The 18974-nt window shown below is 41.4% G+C and overlaps 3 protein-coding genes across 7 annotated transcripts; 1 reads left to right on the top strand and 2 right to left on the bottom strand.

Moving 5' to 3' along the window:
* Window positions 1-104: 104 nt before the first annotated feature.
* Window positions 105-2686, bottom strand: fn3krp (fructosamine 3 kinase related protein). Its single transcript, XM_004559499.5, has 6 exons — window positions 2330-2686; window positions 1941-2092; window positions 1715-1806; window positions 1429-1511; window positions 1141-1263; window positions 105-1038 (listed from the first exon to the last, which is right to left on the bottom strand). The coding sequence occupies exons 1-6, from the start codon at window positions 2468-2470 to the stop codon at window positions 700-702; spliced, it is 930 nt and encodes a 309-aa protein (XP_004559556.1). The 5' UTR covers window positions 2471-2686; the 3' UTR covers window positions 105-699.
* A 12-nt stretch (window positions 2687-2698) lies between these two features.
* On the top strand, window positions 2699-6453 carry arl16 (ADP-ribosylation factor-like 16). 3 transcript variants are annotated; one of them, XM_004559504.5, is made up of 6 exons: window positions 2699-2865; window positions 4289-4344; window positions 4424-4540; window positions 4637-4752; window positions 4909-5100; window positions 5237-6453. In XM_004559504.5, exons 1-5 carry the CDS (start codon window positions 2790-2792, stop codon window positions 5072-5074), a joined length of 531 nt encoding a protein of 176 aa, XP_004559561.1. In that variant the 5' UTR covers window positions 2699-2789; the 3' UTR covers window positions 5075-5100; window positions 5237-6453. The 3 variants fall into 3 exon arrangements, with proteins under 3 accessions (XP_004559561.1, XP_004559562.1, XP_004559560.1); XM_004559505.5 differs by having other exon boundaries at window positions 4909-5038; XM_004559503.5 differs by having other exon boundaries at window positions 2700-2865; window positions 4909-6453.
* epn3a (epsin 3a) lies at window positions 6378-16588 on the bottom strand. Of its 3 annotated transcripts, none has more exons than XM_012921411.4 (11): window positions 16282-16587; window positions 13836-14564; window positions 12030-12124; window positions 11378-11455; window positions 10806-10898; window positions 8968-9051; window positions 8738-8843; window positions 8385-8540; window positions 8189-8263; window positions 7860-8096; window positions 6378-7357 (listed from the first exon to the last, which is right to left on the bottom strand). In XM_012921411.4, exons 2-11 carry the CDS (start codon window positions 14401-14403, stop codon window positions 7062-7064), a joined length of 1788 nt encoding a protein of 595 aa, XP_012776865.1. In that variant the 5' UTR covers window positions 14404-14564; window positions 16282-16587; the 3' UTR covers window positions 6378-7061. The 3 variants fall into 3 exon arrangements, with proteins under 3 accessions (XP_012776865.1, XP_012776864.1, XP_004559559.1); XM_012921410.5 differs by having other exon boundaries at window positions 8714-8843; XM_004559502.6 differs by lacking the exon at window positions 11378-11455 and having other exon boundaries at window positions 8714-8843; window positions 16282-16588.
* Between the last annotated feature and the right edge of the window lie 2386 nt (window positions 16589-18974).

Consider the following 18974-nt stretch of genomic DNA (forward strand, 5'->3'; position numbering starts at 1 on the left):
CTTTTCCATGCCTCCATTCACAGGGAATTAAGGTGTGTAAATCTAGTGTGTAAAGGTTTTCACACTAGATAAATAACAAATTCAGCAGGTCTGGAAAAACACAATGGATTCGCTTAGGATTTAATAATGGTTATACCATGCACAACAAGGGCTTGCAATGACTCACTGTTATACAGGGATATTTTGTAGGTGTAGTTAGTATGCCAACCTTTATTCCATTCGTAGCCATTCTACTATAATGTAGATAAAATATAAAACATTGCATCCATAGTGAAAGTCAGATTCTGGTTTGTTCTACCTGCTTATAAAGGATTCCTCAATATTAACATAAATAAATAAAAAACAATAATTTTTAAGTTCAGTCATTGGTGTGTAGTACAGACTTCTGATTTGCAAGTTTTGTTTAATTTATGTCTATAAACAAACTACACTTAATTCACTGTAACACCTTGTGCAAAATACAGAATTTATTTGCAGATTCTGTTTTATATATTAGGAAGCAGGAAAGTGTCAGATGAGCTGGCAGGATGCAACTGTTTTTTCTATGTTAGGTCAGTATTTTCTGCACAGTACAGAAGACATTAAAGTGTTAGATGTGTTGTTTAATGTCTTCACACACTGTTTTTGGTCAAATAAGCAAAATCGCATAATACTTCAATGTAAGACTGCAATGCTTTCTAAGAGTGCCTGTGAGTGTGTTTATTTCAGCAGGGTCTTCATAACTCTTATGGAAGAACCTTTGTAACCACCACCAAAGTGGTTCCAGTGATTCAGGTAGTGGAAGAGTTGGTAAAGCTGGTTCCTCTTTGCAAATCCTGGTGCTTGGGGAATCTTGCTGTGGTATGCAGAGTAAAAAGCACTGTTGAAGCCACCAAACATCCCAGCAATACCCAACTCAAACTCAGAGTGGCCGTAGAAGGAAGCAGGATCGAAGATGACTGGGCCGTCTGCACATTCTGCCACGTTTCCTCCCCATAAATCTCCATGTAGGAGAGCAGGGACTATCTCCACATCTTTGAAGAACTGAGGGATCTTCAGCTGGAAATAAGAGACACAACATGCACATTACAATGCTGATACAATCATAATGTCTTGTGCAAAATATGTTTAATTTCAAACAGGATCAAAGGGAGGTTGCACCTGTAACTCAGCCCATAGTTCTCTGGTCTCCCTGTCTCCATACGATTTCTCCACCATGTTAAGCTGGTGCTGTAGCCTCTGCTGGGTGTAGAATGGAACCCAATCACTCTGCCATTGATTGTCCTGGAGAGGTAAGAATGAGAAAAAACTGTGATGCTGCTGAAATTCACTTTAACATCTTGAAGATTTGGAGACCAAACATTTGTAACACAACTTAGAGACATCAATACTGTACACCCTCCACTAGAATGCAGACACAGTATATAGACACATATACATTGGCTTTACCTGTGGCAGATATCCACAGCATGTAGTTACATGGAAGCCAAATTTTTCAACAGCAGCCACATCTGACTGCCCCGCTCCTTTTCCTGCATATATAGCCGTAATATTAATAAACAGTAATCACAAACTTTTTACCTTAAATTTGACACAGTTCATTATTATTCATTGGTGTGTGTGTGTGTGTGTGTGTGTGTGTGTGTGTGTGTGTGTGTGTGTGTGTGTGTGTGTGTGTGTGTGTGTGTGTATTATCCACATTGTGGCATCCTAAGATGAAGTTAAACTGAATTACCCACTGTCTGTTGCTCTTTATTTAATTTTTCCAGTTGTTTCTTGTTGTGAAGATGCAGATCTGCCATCTTCTCTCCTAGCTGTTTTGAGTACCTGCTCATTGTGTTTAAAAATCAAGTATGTCATTGAAAAAATATTTTGCTCAGTGTTTCTAAAACTAAATTCATCTGCCCAAATTCTGCTTTAATCTGCACTAAAGAAAAAAATGTAGTCAAGAGCTCTCTTACTTGCTAAGACTGTTCATGTCCAGATGTTCCATCACAAATACAGAGCCTCCTGTGTCAAGCTCAATCACCTTTATGGGCTTGGGGACTTTCACGGTTTCTGTCTTTACAATAGCCTCCAGACTGGCCATTTCTCCATCAAACATCAGTTTGGCCTGGATAATTTAAAGACAGGACAACACGGTCTGGTAAACACAAGCTTCAGTAAATGTGAATTTTTGCATTGTTCTCCACTCCACAACATCTACACAAAGTCCACGGACAGTAGTGTGGTGCAGCTGCTGGATCATGTCCCATTCATTTAAGTCCCGAGTTGAGCACACGCCGAAAGCCGATCATGAACTGAATGACACAACAGATAAAGAAAATGAAAAACTAACAATAACAAATACCTCACTCTTGTGATTTATCTTTACAAACACTTTCCCAGTGTCAGTATGATAACTCTGTCCCTCGCTGATGCATCCACCTCCAGCATGACCAGCTGATTTCAGCATGGTTGTCCCCAACTCCCTCTTTAACTTAGCTTCCATGATTATTTATCATCAGTTCCAGGACAGTTACAGCAGGACTAAAACCACCTACGCATCGCAAATGCGGGTATGAAAGTCTTTCTGACAGTTTCCGTTGCGGCAGCCAACCAGGACTTTGTCCCGAAGCAGGATCTTGTTTTTCTTCCGTTATGTAAATAATGATTGAGTAGTAGCCAATCATAAACAAGTCTGGGTTGATTGATTTCTACTTTGTCCAATAGTTGCGACGTTTGTCCGGTCACGTGAACGTCGCCATGGTGCCAAGTGAGGCTACAGCTATACGCTACGAGTTTAACTATGGTTCTGCGGAAAAACCGGCATGACCAGCAAAGAAATGTGTTTACTCCTCGGAGCGACCGGTGTTGGAAAGACGTTGTTGCTCAAACGTCTACAAAATATCCTTTGTGGCCATGTGAATTTCTTTGACGTAAAAGGAAATACTACCAAATAGCTTAATTAGCTAACTAATTTAGCCTATGAGCTTGTGTAGTACTTAAGTTGCTAAGTAATGGACGACCAGGGTTTGTATATCGCCTTTCCCAATTGCCAAATGTCGATACCCAGTGTTATTTTATTTTGCATCGGTATGTGTACAAATTCATTTTCATAATAAGATCTGTAAGAGAGATTATTATTACAATATTTAAGCTTTGGTAGCCCTTATTAGTCCAATAGTTTGGAAATTCACATTACAGCAGAAATTAGTGCTGTACTGTAATGTGAAATTGTCAATGGTCAGAAAGTGGATAATAACAGTAATAATTATAATTATATAAAACAATAGGAAACATGTACAAGATAGACGAAGTATAATTTAAATGTGTGTACATATATGTCGCAGTGATAAAATAAAATAACATCTTTAGATGCCTAGAAGCAAAAAAACAGAGCCCCAGATGATGCTAATAGAAGATGGAGTGTTGAAAACAGTTGCACACTGTGATTTATCAGTCCCCAATGTGTGCATGTGTAAGTATACATGTGTTTTACTGCTGCGGCTCTGCTGGATGAAAAGACCTCCAATATTGCTCCTTTACACACCGTGGGTCCAGCAGCCTGACGCTGAAGAAGCTGCTCAGTGCTGTAAGAGTGTCCTGCATGGGGTGGGATGTGTTTAGCTACCATGCTACCTGTCACTTACTACCTCCAAGATGTCAAGAGGGCATCACGTTGGCACTCTTGGTCTACCTGTTTCAATTCTTTTTGACCCCAGTAGAGATACTGCTGCCCCAACAGACCAGCACCATTACAGATAGCTGTTGGAACCACAGTCTTCAGGAGCTTCTCCTGCACTTCAAAAGTCCTTGGCATACTTACCAGATACAGCCTGCTCTGTCCTTTTTGGTAAATAGCATTTTTTTTGATATAGTCCACATTCTCCATTTCGTAAGTGGAGAAGGATATTTGTGCCTGTGGACGTTCACCACCAGCCCTTTGGTTTTTCCAGTATTTATCTGGAGGCAGTTCTCGTTCACATAGCTATTTCAGAGATTGAAAGGGAAGTGATCTGCAACAGCACAAGTTAAACACTATCCTCCAGTTGCCTAGATTACATGCATGGGGCCCATCGCATATAAACTTAGCCCAAATTGGTGGATTATTAATAAACTGTCATCTGAACAGATGACGTGATTTCATTTGTGAGGTGACAAGTCAACAGTAGTCTCTCAGCTGTGACATCACCAACCTTACTCATAACAAATATTCAAGTTCTACTTTCATAGCTCATAAAATATTGCGTAAACATTTCAAAATGTTTTTCTTTAAAGCTGATAGCAATGCTGTCTCCAGTCGATTTTCCTATCAGATTTCATTTACAGTTTATCGTACATGGTTTAGATGAATTGGGGACACCACCTTCAACTCTTCCCACAGTAAGTACTAATGGACAGTTCAAAGTCTCTGACACCTTATCCGTGTAAGTTCTCCATCTCCAGTCTTCATTCTTTGTAGGTAGGAACCAATCTGACAGATCTAACCGTGAAGAAGAAGAAGGTGACTGTGAGAGAGCTGGGAGGCTGCATGGGCCCTATATGGCCCAGTTACTTCAAAGACTGCTCCTCTGTCATTGTATGATCTTTGTATACATGCTGTTTATATTTGTAATATTCAATATGGGTTTACTAAATTGAAGTACTTGAGTAGATTTCTTTTGTTTCTCCATAGTTCATGGTGGATTCGGCCAACATTGCTCAGATATCCTCCTCCTGTATCCAGTTGCTGTCAGTACTGTCAGCTGAGCCTCTGAGCAAGGCCTCTGTGCTTATTCTCTTCAACAAGAGGTGACACTCGTAGAATACACATCAGTCTCTATTAGTGTTTTACCATATTGTACAGGATCTCTAGCAGGTTTAATGCAATTTGTATGTAATAAGGAAAGCTAATAATACCACTAGGAAATTTTTGATTTTCTTTTCCAATTTTATATTTTCCCCCAGGGACATGCCTTGCACTATGAGCCTTATAGAGATAAAGTCACTGTTCAGGATGGATGACATTGTTGCATCTGCGACTCAGCCAATCACAACACTGGAAGTCAGTGCCAGATCTGGAGAGGGACTTAAAGAGGTGATGAGCTGGCTGGAGTCCGTCACAGTCAAGTGACATACGCTTACTGATTACTTCATTAGGTACACAATTACTCTTTCATGCAAATATCTAATCAGCTAATAACATGGCAGTAACTGAATTAGTTTAAGCATTGAAACATGGTAAAGATGATCTGCTGAACCGAGTTCTCTGGGTTCTCTGGCCTTGTTGTTGTAGATGATCAGAGGAAAAGGAGACCAGAGGGGCTAAGAACAGGAAACAGGCTATAGTTTGCACAGGCTAACCAAAGTTAGACATCAAAGAATTGAAAAATGTTGCCTGGTCCAGTGAGTGTAAGTTTCTCCCAGCAATTTGGATGGTATTGTTACAATTTGGCATAAATAAAATGAAAGTATAGATCCACGCTGCCTTATATCAGAGGATCAGGCTGGTAGTGGTGTAATCGTGTGCCGGATATTTTCTTGGTACCCTGCACCCAGCAGGATAACGCAGTATGTCACAAAGCTCCAGTCATGAACTTGACAATCAGTTCACTGTACTCAAATGGCCACAAGAGTCACCAGATCTCAATCCAGTGGAGCAACTTCAAAGTCTGGTGCAAACTCACACCATGGTTGTGCATATGACAGATCTGCAGCAAATACATAAGACTGTCAAGTCAGTATGGACCAAAATCCAAGGAATGTTTCTAGCACCTTGTTAAATAGAATTAAAACAGCTCTGAAGGAAAAATGGGTCCAACCCTGAACTAGTGAGGTATACTTAATAAAGTGGCCAGTGACTGTGTGTGTGTGCGTGCGTGCCAGTTTCTGTATTTGTATCTTATAATAGTGATACTGTTTATACAAAAAATGTTCTGCCTTTTGGTCTTTATCAGCTTATATGCTACTCTGTTGAGGTTTTCATGGTGTGTTTCTCGTGTAAGAGTGTTTATCTTTGGTAGCACAATATTTAATATTAAAAAAAAAAAAAGAGTAACAACTCTTATAGAACTTTATGAAGATTTTACAGAATATTTTCTCATGTAAGGCATTCAGTATTTATCTTTGTATATGTTTTTTTTCTTAATGAAATTTGGATTTTGTGTATGAACTTTGTTTTCAGTGTATGTGGATGTTATGTTTTAATTGAGAGGAGCAGTTTTTTGTGTTTCTTTTTTGGCTTATTGTCACTTTTTTCTGTTTATTCTGGTAGTGGTGTAATGTAAGAAGAGGTAATATTGCTGACTTCACTACCAGCAGGGGGCGCAAACTGCTTATGAGACAGTGATACTGAGTCGTCATGATTTCATGTAGCATGTATTGATACCAAGGGAAATGAGTAAATGCAAGTGAATAAACCCATGTGAAGAACTGAGCAGTGTTGTAAATACACTCCTATATTTGGTGAAGTCAGTGGTTTGCAAGCAATGAATAAACTCATATTCATACATTTTTTAAGGTTACTTCATATGAATTATTTGCTCACAGTCCTCCCAAACTATTACTTCATTCGCCACTTGAATTTCATAATAGCAGACTGGTATACACTGATTTTTCCCCACCAGCTCTGTTCCAGCCATATACCAGTATGATGCAGTACTTCAAGCAGCGAACAGGTAGATGTGCACATACCGAGAATGTGTAATCAGCAGTGACCACCTAAACCTGTAATGCATCTTCCCTCTACTTACAGCTTAGTTTGTTGACAGCAAAATATTATCAGACCTTTTGTTTCTACGTTGTAGGGTATGACCTTGAAATTGTACTTGACACTTGGTAGTTAGATTTAAAAAAAAAAAAAAAAAAAAAAAAAAGTGTTATCTCTGTTGTAGTCTGTTCATTAAAAGAGGAGCAGGATATGTTGCTGCAGTGAAGAGCAGATTCAGCTTGCGTCTACCTAAAGGTTATTGTGCATTACAAGAATATAAAAACAACTAAGAATAGGTTTTTCATACAAGTCCATTGGGCTGTAGTTTGGTGTGCAGTTAGAGCAATATTTCAAGAGGACAATTTAGTGAATTTCCATTTTTCTAAAATATTTTTTCCGGTTTAGTTTGTCCTCATAAGAAGGGGTTTTGACTGCTCTGTGCGGCCTGTGATCCCTGAGCACTTGCTGAAGAGAAAGGCAACAAGGGCTCAGGGAGCCTCACTGGCAAGTCCAGTCCAGGATGGGTGGGGTGAGTATGTGACGACGGGATGCTGGCACCCGGATGACTTGTAGGCAGCGGCAAGGAGGCACTGTATGGAAGAGAAGTGGCGTGGGGAGCCGTCAAGGCGGAGCCGGTGCCCATTTGATTTAGACTTAGTTTCGGCTGATCTGCTTGGAATGGATTGCTGGGTGAAGGAGCATTCAGGCCTATGTGAAAAGAAATAAAGAGAAAAAGTCTACTTTTAACACCTATTCAAAGTTTATTTTTTCTAAAACTGAGCCTTGAACCTGATGAGTCAATGACCTCTTTATGTCTCTCATGACGCTACAGTTTCAAGCACACACTGTTCCCAAAACTCATCTGAGATTTAAAAGGCAGGAACAAAAAAAAAAACTTTAATTCTCATTCACAAACCAACTGGAGATCACAAAAAACAGATACCAGCAAGGATAAATGGAAAAATGGAAATATCTAGCACTCTGCACGTGGGGGTTTTACTGCAGTCGTTACATGGCAGCGGATTATCACTCGCTTGCATTTACCAGTACATGGCACACACTGGTAAATGATTAACACTGCCAGGTGGTGGTTGTGCTCATCTTATGCACAACCAGCACCTGGCTGATTTGAATACAATGTTTTAACTACTCTGTATGTCCAATAACAAAGTGCAATGACTACACCTGCAGTCAATAATACAAAACATACCTGATAAAAACGGGTTCTTGTTCTTGGCTGATGGGTTTCCTGGGATCAAGCTGTCCAAGTTCACCAAGGAAGCTGCCGAAGGGTCCAGGAAGGACTCGGGTGTCCGGCATGTTCGAGAGCTGGGGTCATTCAGGCTTTCTCGAAGACGAGAAAGGTCAAAAAGCTCAGGGCTGTCCTCTCGCCCACTAGCCCCGTTCACCTGACCACCATCCATAGCGTCATCAAACAGATCAGCATCTGTCAGCAGAAAAGTAGAAAGACAAGTAAGACTGCAAGTGGAACCAACGTACAAAAAGTAGAACAAGAATAGCAGATAGTGTATTGTTTACCTGAGGGACTTAGAGTTCGGGGAGCAGGTTCTGTAGGGGCTGATCTTCCTAAAGGCGCTGTGAACAGATCAGCTCCTGACGAGGATAAAAACATGACAGAAATGCTATTTAACTTTCTGTGGAACATAGGTAGTTTTTAAGATATCCAGGTGACGTCTTTATTTTAGTTACCCTACTTGTAAGTGAAAACACTCACCTGTATTTGCAGGCAAAGACCATACAGGACTGAGGCTGGAGACGTTGTCCTGTGGTGGATCCCAGGGGTTGGCTGGAGGTTCCCACGGTGGGGGAGGGCTATTTGAAGGTGGAGGTACCATCCATGGAGAATCAGCTCTTGGAACGCGGCTGCCTTCTTAATTAACACACAAATAAAAGAGTGTTAGCCGGTGAGCAGTTCAAATTATTTTGTAGGTACAAAAAGCAGAGAGTTTCATGTAAAAAAAAAAAAAAAAAAAAAAAGATTCTTCATCTTCATACGATTCCATCTAAAATAATATACCATGACCAAGCCAACTCAAGGCTCACCGAAAGAGTCCCAATGGTCTGTACCTCCAGCCCCAGCAGCTGCCTGGTGTGAGGCATTATTCCACCGATGGTCACTGGGAGGCAGATCTGTGGGTACTGCGAAAACATCTACCAGGTCCATAAAGGCCGTCTGACCAAATTCATCAAAGAAAAAAACAAAACCAGAAAAAGTTTATATTTCAACATATATTTTGACAGTATTATTGAATGTTTTCATAGTCATATACTACTGCTTATGTTTCAAGCTTTCATACCCCGCCTTTTTTCTCCATTTCACGTTTGCTCTCGTCCAGAGCTTTCTGGAGCAGGGACTCATCTCCTTGGCGGCTGAGCTGCTCCTTTCAACAGATAAAAGACACACGTAAGCCTTTACGGGTCACATATTGTCACATCACACTATATTTCTCATTCAGTGACGGTGCACAGGAAAAATAGATGGCTTGCATTTTTCCTATGCAACATATGTACACAGTTGGCAGAAACCAGAAAATTCCCTGGCCAAAGAGAGGACAGAAAGCAGAGCATCCCTGTGATCTCTAACAGAGCAGTTCTATTGTGTTACTATATAGGAGTGTAGACAGAGAGGGTAAAAAAGGGGGAGGAAAGAGACAAAGAGAGTGAGACAGGAAGCGGGGGTCCAAAGGTTGCCGAGATAATACAACAAAGTGAACGTTATACAACTTTTTCAAACAAGGCAAAGAAAAGGAAGCAGAAAGTGTGGCAATAAGGTACTGTAAAGGTTGTATGGGGGAAAATATAATTTAAAAAAAAAAATACAGAGAGAAAGGATGATTTAGGACAAGTGGCACTGATCATATAATGGCTTATGTTGTAACAGAGGACTGAAATTAAACAGGTAATATTCTCCTGAGCTATTCAGGAAGCAAGTCTGAATTTACATTATAAATAAAGTATTGTGCAAAAGTTTTGACCCACATTTAATTTCCTTATATATATATATATCACTGGGATATAAAGAAATAGGCAAAATAGTAATGTATTCATTTATGATTTATTTATTTAAGATGTGGAATAAGATGGCTTGAAATACAGCATATATAGCAGCTTTCTTTCTTCTTTGGATGTTGGCTGTCTTTACTTCTGTTCTCTGTCAAGATGATCTCACACTGTTACAATAATGGTGAGGTGTGGGCTCTGTGGAGGTTAATTCATGACCAATAGTGTTCCACTGTGTGTTTTTCTTTGCTGGATTTTTCCTGTTTCTTAAGAACATGATAAACCCTGAGACACATTGGCGACCTGCCCAGGGTGCACCCTACCATTCGCCCTATGGCAGTTGGGATACGCTCCAGCCCACCCATGACTCTGAATTGGATAAGCAAAAGAAGATGGATGGATGACTTTCAGATGCTTTCCATTTCCTTTTTTAGTCCTTCCACTTCTTTTGTCCTCCACTTGTCTGATTTCCTTAAATTTATAATGAACACACCGCACACCATGCTGAGATATGGCGAGTTTTAGCTAATAGCTTTGTGGGAATCACCTTGTTGGTGCAAAATGATTCTTTTTGGTTTGTCAAACCGTGTCATCTTTAGTACTTTTCATAGATTCAACTAAAGAAAATGGAAAATTTTTTTTGATTTTTGTGACAGACTGGAAGTGCCAAAATATACCATTTACAGTTGCTTCTTTGCTAAGTTGTCTGTGTTTACACAGCACTGATTCATCACTTGAGCAGGCTGCCTTTTTTTTTGCTTAAATGATTGTTTTTTTTAAGCCACGTAACACTACCAAGAAAATAAAAATCCTTTAATAATGAGTGGAAAAAACAGTCAATGTCCAAGGAAAAGCTTTGAAAGACCTCCAAAAAGTCTGGAGAATTATGGCTTAAGACAACTTCAAAAAATAAAACAGTTACAAGAAGTCTGGTTCCGTAGAAGCCAGAAATGAGGGGGTGGCTCAAGTCTTTTGCACAGCACTGTAATTCAAACTGAAGTGACAAGTGTGGTCACCTGCACCTTCATTTTTTATAAATAACTTGTGAAAAATGTCACGACAGTTCTTACTGTCTATTTCAAAAGTGCTTAGGAAATGGTTCAAGTCCTCTCACCCACTCCCCAGGACACTCTACCTGCTGGTGCTCCTCCTTGCTCAAGCTCAGGGCCAACTGGAGCTGAGTTTCCTCGTCCATATCCAGGGCAGCAGCAGGAGCGCGTTGGACTGGCTGTGAAAGTGTAAACCAAGGAGGGATTTACAGTCAGCTTCCATTTTACCAGAAATAAAGTTGGGCATCCTCACAGTACTTCACAAGCAAATTTAACAGGTTTCCCAATCAATGTGAAGGAGCCAGTCCTTTGCCCTTCCCTGGCACCACACCAGAAGGTCAGCAGCACCAGGTCAGAGCCTGAGATGTGTGTCTCATACAAGTGTACTCAGAGGAAACAACTTATGGTTAGTATAAGAAAAAACAAAGGATGAAACCACAATTGGTTAATTTTTAGAGAAAGTTGCATATTTCTTTGCTGTTCAAAAGTGAGTGAGTGAAGGGCGGATAGTTCAGTTGTAGGAAGGAGAGAAAGTGAGTAGGCATGCAGTTGCTTCTGTGAAGGAAAAACACTGGAATGTGATACTGGGTTAAATGTTTAAACCAAGGGACAAAGAAAAAATGCAAAGGTAGCTGCATCCCTCCCAGTATACATGTACCTGGTGGGCCTCCTCTTTGCTGAGGCTCATAGCGATCTGGAGCTGGGTCTGCTCATCGATATCCACTCGAGGAGGTGGCTAGAGTTACACATGAGGGAATTGGAGGAAGGCAAATCAAAAAAAATGGTAAAAAAGCATGCTTGATTTTGCTGTAATGATAGGCTATGCTGGAAAGAAGAGAAACAGATCAAATGCCTTGGATTTCTTATCAAAAATCACAGCCGATTTGTCTGATTGCTGAAGTGGAAACTGATATGCACTCTAATATATTCCTACAGGAGCTGAAGCAGGAAGTCTCCGAGGGCAAAGCTGCCCTTGGCATGGAGACCGGGGCGGGCTGTGGAAGCTTGAGAGTGGATCAATGCACACATTCTGTCTGGCTTCTCACTCTTTCGCTCCCAGCTTCCTCACTGTGCTCGGTCATTGTTGGCTACATCAGAGGTTGAGCTGATGATATCATTTTCTGACAACAGTTCTGGGAAATACACAGTCAGGAGCAACGCTTCACCACTGGGGCAGCTGTTTAATGTTTTACTACAGCATAAAATGTCAACAACAAAGCGAAGAAGCCTCTTTCTGTCTGGCGCATGTGCCTGTAAGCGTGAAAGGTTTGTGCTCACTGAAAGAGCGAGTGTGTTGTGTGTTTTTGTACCTTTTCACTTTCTTCTCGGCTCATAGCCAGGGCCAGCTGCAGCTGTAGCTCCTCTTCGCCACTGGTTGCTGGGCGTGCTTGTTCCAGGTCTGGAGCTAGTTGAGGAGAGAAAGAGCAGAGGGGAGTGGGTTTTAGGGAGGAATGGGGAGCCATAGGATGAGAGAAACATCAACAGATGGAGGGAGGAAGGGGATGCAAAGCCAAGAAAGAAACACTTTAGGGTGATTTTTAAGGTCAGAAACGAGCTGGCACTGTTTTTGCATGTTAATTTTCCATTGCCTGTTGTTAAGGGCCTTTGATCACATTGCTTGCCACAGTCTGCCTGCACTGAGAACAATGGTGTGGCTGTGTGGAGAGTTCGGCTGGTGGTGGGGGAGAGGAATGGATGGATTGGAGTGGGGCCCACCTTATTACCCCGAATCCTCTGGGCCAGTTGGAGGATTCAGGTCCAGATTTGAGAGAGGGAATAGGGAAGGGGGTCGGGGGGAGCTGGCAGCTTACCAGTCTGGGTGCCAGGCTGTGGGTCACAGGGCTAAAAGAGGGAAGCAGGCCACACGCTGGAAAAGTCAGGTCTCGGAAACCAATCTTTTCCACCGCACTGCCCCTCAATATCCCCCGTCTGAGCTGGAATACTTTCTAGCAATTAGCTGCTGACAACCTGGTGACCCCCTCCCACGGTACTAATCATTATCATTATCATGGAATCTTCTGGAAATCACCAAAATATCCCCCCTTTTTATAGTTAAAATCAGCTAGAGAGAAACAACAACAGAGGACTGGTGGGGCTTTCTAAATCATCTGGGGTTTCTTTATCCAATTCCTTGCTATGATTTCTGGAATGGATAGGAAAGCCTCCTTCAAATAAACCATGCTATTTTTATAGTATCTCTGAACCACAGAACCAGAGCTAGAAATTGGACACTGGCCATGTGCTTCCGCTGGCACTCATTCTTGCTCAGAAAAGTATGCTAGTAATTTGTATTAGGTGGAAAATCTGTTGAACAAAAAAAAGAAAGAAAGAAAATACAGTCATATACCGTCTTGCGGGTATACAGTATTTACTTTTCCCTCATGAAGCAAGCCACAGACATAAAAAGATAAACATCTGCCCTTGAGACACCACAAGGGCAAAAGTTACTAACGGACTTTTTAAACAACATTCCCCACAAAGACCACACATTTGCCAAAGTATAGTACAGACCAGTAGCACCACATTTATAAATGATGCATTTAGCTTTCCAGTTAGAGTTGTCACTTGTAGCTGATGAAGTCAGTGATACCATCTCTCCTCAGTCGCACACTGAAAATTTCAGTCTTATATCATCAACCCATCTAATGACCTAAACACTTAAGTGGCAGATGACAGAGCATCACCTCAAGCAAACATGCTGTAAACCTGTGTTGGAGTGAAACAAGCACACATTGGGCCTCTTCTCTATCATAAATCCAGTTTAGCTGCCAGACAATCAAAGGAATGCAGATGCCCAACAGTGTGAAGAGAGCAAAACTGAAACGAAATCGCAGTCAGTTTATGCATGTCAAGGCTCGGAAAGGTGGAGCGTGAGTATTAAAACTAATAGTGTTTTCGAAACTACCTTGAAAACAGGTTTTGATTTACTTCATCACATAAGAGTTCAGGGAACTTATCAGATGAACTCATGACCATTTTAACTTGTGACTTGCCATGTGAGTGATTCAGAAAAATGACAGCTCCCGTGCAAAAGGAAATATTCAAGTACTCAACACTGTGTGCTTTGAGTAATGTAATATATAGTCTGTAGTTACACAACAGCCCCTGCTACTCACAGTGGAAGGAGGAAGGAGAGCTTCTGCACCTGACGCCCTCATCACTCGGGTATCCTGGGTAAGGAGGAGGTAAGGGACTCGAACCTAAGCTACTTGTGACCCCTGTCATGCGTGTTTTGGTCTTCAGTGCCTGGGTTCGCTCCTTCTTTAGCTTTTCTTCATCCCTCAACAGAGCCACCAACTGTTTAGCCTTTTCCCTCACATTGAGGCCCTGGTCACGTCCATCTCGATCTAAGTACTGGAAGTCTCTCAGTGTCTGAATGCTGTATATGTTGTCCCGGCAATCCCTGGCTACGCGCTCAGACCCTGTTTTGATTAAATAGTCCAGTAGCGTGAGCGCCTTGTAAACATGCCTCCAGTTTTTGCCGTGATCATTGAGCCTCTTCCAGACCATACCCATAACCTCTGCGAAAGCCACAACATTGAAGGTCAGATCTGCAATTTCAGCCATGAGCGAGCTGGAGGGTCCCCAGGGGTCGTTGGAGGTGGCCTCTCTAACCTTTATCTCGGCCTCGGTGTAGTTGTTGACCATGTTTTTCATTTGGCGGCGGATCGATGATGTCTGCATGATGGCAGCGGTGTTTAACAGGTAGAGGAAGAAAATCTAGCAGCAGCAGGCCAGCCCACTGTGTTGCTTCAAAGGAAAACGGCTTGTTCAGCTTAATGGAAAAATGCGGTTAAAGGGAAGGCCCAAAGGTGACTTCAGCTGTGTCCACAAGTGTGCTCCTTCTGGAAGAATAAAAACATGATTTAAGCATATGCATATGTAAAATAAGAATTTCACATAACTTGTCAGCTTTATAACTCCTTATACATCATCTTCTGTCTGCAATTATCAGCAGCATTAGTGAGCTCGCCTAGCTCTCATGTTTTCCCACCCATTATTAGTGTTTGGAAGGAGAGAAATAACTCCACGCCTCTGAGCAAAGTGAAAAAAAAAAAAAACACCTGATCTCGGTTTTCCCCGAATTTACTTGAAGACATGGGCGATGGCTTAAGGCATGCAGTGCACTGTTCCTAAGCGGGCAGCCACCAGCTTGACAAATATTTGCTATATCTTATTTCATTCGTCACTTTTGCTGCTAATAAAAGCACAGTTTTGTGTCATACCAAACTCACTGTATCTGGGACTACTGTTTAATCTGCAGGTGTTGGGCATTATGAGAAAAGGGAGGGGCTCCACCTCCCCTGCTGGTCTGACCAGGTTACATCATCATGACAGCGGTGGTGGGCCTCCCATAACTAACGAAACACCCAGTGTCCTGTACATGTAAGCATATGTCTATCTGCCTGAATCACCAAAATGTTTTTCTGCAGCAGTTACAGAAAATTATGCCTTACAGTACATGTCACTTTGTCCTGAACTTTGGATTGCTTTGTCTTACATAGTCAGGGGAATCATAAGCTAACTGATAAGCTTCCTCTCCCCCACATGAAGGAGTACAAAGATGAGTGACAGCCCAATCACATCAGTAGGACTTACAATAAAAAAAAAAAAGTAAAACAGCAAAAATTACGCTTGAAAATCTATTGTGTTACACGAAATATGAGCACACTGCTACTTTTGTCTCTCAAAAGATTTAGCTGTACCTTTGACTGTACCAGGATAAGAGGGAGTGAGTGAGTCTATTTCTGGTTCAAAGAACAGCAGGTTCAGTGATCAATGCAGGCCCGGTTCACTGCTTAGGCCCTTCTTGAAACTACATAGCTGTGCCCAGAAAATAAGAGAAAATGCGTTCTTCCTATAACTTTCTGTCAGTGGAAGTCAGTTTAAAGGAAAAGGTGGTTTTATGAGGGCTAGCAGAGGAGAAATGTTTAACAGAAGTCAGTTAAAGTCTCTCTGGACAGATTTCTGCCTCTGTTAATGTGGCAAAATGAAGACGATAAATTCTTTTTAAGTCAAATTTTGGCACCTCGATTTCGTTAATTATCACAAAGTTCAAAGTACAGCCAGGAAGAGAAGCAGGCCCAAAACATTAACACGCACAAAAACACAACTGATTTTCCATTTCTGACCTTGACTTGACCATTTTCAAATTTGGAGGATTTAAACAATTAAAAAAAAAAAAAGAAAGAAAAAAAGTCCTGCTTAAATTAAAAGAACGCGATCTAGCTGCACTTATAGGACGCAACCCCCCGCCCCAAATAAAACTGCTCCCAGATCGGGCCTACATACCCGCCCAGGTATTCTTCACTGCGGGCTACAGCCGTGAGAAAAATCACTGACCCGCTGGGGGAAAGCGCGGCTCTTTTCCTGGCATGCTCTTTCTGTCCCAAACTAGGAAGACCGGGGCCATTATTGCGTCAAATGCGATGATCGGGTAGGTGAAGTATGTGACCGTGACTCAGCCTTGTTTCCGAGTTTAAAAGTTAAAACCCCGATAAAACGAAAAGAAACCACGAAAAACATAAAGATCGTCTCCACCGTGTCCACTTTCCCTCTTACCTTCATGTCATAGCGCGTCAGTGGGGTCCCAACTTGGGGAAGCTTTGGGTAGAATAAGAAACGCCTCCGCCTCTCGGCATATCCCGTAGCTGTCGCACAGAGAAGAACTAGTGGAGAAAGATATTTAAAGCCCAAAGCAGTCAGCGAGAAGCGCACGGACCGTGTAAGAATCCCAAACTACGGCGCGGAGGCGGAAGCTGCTGTTTAGTTTGTTATCAAACTAAGTTGTGTGTGCTTATCACAAATCCAGGCACTGAGCCTGCAGATGGCACAGCCCCCTATAAACACGCGAACACACACAGTAAAAATGGATGGATGGAGAGAAGGGGAGGGAGGCCTGCTCGGTGCATGCAGAGTCAGACTTAACTCTTTCACTGCCTGATGGAAAATCATCTGTCGTAACTGAAGCAGGTGATCACAGCACATGCTGAGGAATCTCTCTTTTTCTCTGCCACAAACATTCACAAGCTTAAAACAACTAGAACTGTGTGTAATTTGCGAGTGGTGCAAACACACAGCTAGACCGATGTACAATTTTGTACTGTGAGATAAGAACAAATAATCTAAGCCAGGCACGGATCTTTTCACAGAAAGTCAGCGCTGCAACACTTTTTGAGTGAACATGCTCTCCCATGGGGGAGTGTACAAAGAACTACACTTCCTTCCCACCAGCTTCTTCCATGCATTTCTGCTCTTTACTTATTTATTACCACTAATGGGTTCTTGTCTGAACTCCCATCCTTGTGCATTAAGACCTCAATCTGCTCTGTATTCACTCTGGCTTGGACTCAGACAAATGCACAGTGTAATCTGAGGGTGTCTGTATGAACATACAGTGAGTGCAAAATGATTATCTAACTAAAGGGAGAAGCTGCTGGCGAGAGAGCAGCGGGTCTTGTGGTTGACTGAGCAGGATATACAGGAAATACCAGCTCAACCTTGTAACAACAAAAACACTCCTGAAGACAACTGAAGGGCAAAGTGCACAGGAATTAAAATGTCATCAAGCGATATGACGTATGATTTGGGGTTTAAAAATAATATATATCTCTGAAATAAGTGTGTACTGCCCAGCCCTGTGTGTAGGAATGTACTATTGCTTGCTGCAGCCGCCCTGTTCACTTTCACTGATCCAGTCAGTCAAGCTCATTTCATATACCTCTTTCAGCCCTCCTCCTCTCTGTCTTTATTTCTCCTCAAAACAGATGCCTGAACATTCTTTGTTCCCCAACAAAGGCGTGATGAGGTCAGGACAGGGGGGACATGCAGGCGAGGGCTGGGAAAACAGAGGGGGAGGAGAGAGGACGGCCAGTGATGACGTCATGCAAGAAAGGCAATCAGACTTCAAGTGTGTGTGCACATGTGTTACTTCTGGAGACATTAATCTATTAACACAGTCTTATACCTCCTGGGGACACCTCCATTACAGTGAGTGTGTATAATGTAAATTACTACACTGAAAGGAAGACTTAGATTATGGTGGTTATAGCTATAGTAAGTCTCAGGGATATTAACATGACATCCTATTTCATCAAAAAAAAAGCTGGATTTTTTCAACTGTATAGTGTAATAATGCAAAGAATTTAAATATAATTTAACTATAAAGTTTATTAAAACTGTTACAGACATGATTAAAACTAAGAATTTGGCACACAAGCCTAATTCCCAAAAGTTACCAGACTCTGTAAAATGTAAATAAATACAGAATAAACACATATTTTATTCACAGTGGAACATAGAACACATATCAAATGTACAATTATAAGAACAATATTAGCTCCACTTTGAATTTCATGGCAGTCTTTTGGGAGAGGAATGTTGTTCCATTCTTGTCCGACAGCCCTTGGTCTTGTTTCCGTATTTTATGTTACAAAGACGGCAGTGTGTCCCAGTGATGTTCACATATGGCTTCTTCTTTGCATGTCAGAGCTTGTTGCAGATTGGTGAACCTCCGCCCATCTTCAGCTCTGAGAAACTGCCTCTCTAAGATATTCTTTTTATATCCAATCATGTTACTGACCTGCTCCCAGTTAATCTCATTAGTTGAAAAATGTTCCTCAAACTGTTTCTTTTTAATGTCACTTACTTTTCCAGCCTTTTTGTTGCACTGATCACAAGTTTTTGAGAGATGTTGCTGCTATTAAACTCTAAATGAGCTCAAATTTTCACAAAAATGTCAAATGTCTTTATAGTTTAAACATTTATATGTTTTCTATTATATTGTGAATAAAATGTGGGTTTATGAGATTTGCAAATCATTGTATTCTGTTTTTATTGACAGCATATTTAAAAGTATTTGAAAAAAATATATGCTTAATTTAATTCAGTACCAGCAACATATTTTTTTTAAAAGCTGGGTGCTGTGACATCAGAGCTAAAGAAGAGAGCCTTGTTTTCAGTGCACAGTTCTAAGGTTACATCTGTGATCATGTGCGGTGCTGCAAACAGCATGGATAACTTGCTCATTTGTGAAAGGTCCATTAAACAATAATAATAAACAATTTGAAAAGGTTTTGGAGCAACATATGCTGTCTCTCAAAGAACATTGTTTTTTCAGGGAAAGCCTTGCTTATTTGAGCATGACAGCACCAAACTACATTTAGCATGTAGTAAAAGAGTCAGCAATCTAAAGTGGCATCCAGACCAGACCAATCACAAAAGGAACACACCAGGGAGGATAAGACACTCTGACT

The sequence above is a fragment of the Maylandia zebra genome, linkage group LG4 (assembly GCF_041146795.1).
Source record: "Maylandia zebra isolate NMK-2024a linkage group LG4, Mzebra_GT3a, whole genome shotgun sequence".
NCBI classification, from domain to species: domain Eukaryota; kingdom Metazoa; phylum Chordata; class Actinopteri; order Cichliformes; family Cichlidae; genus Maylandia; species Maylandia zebra.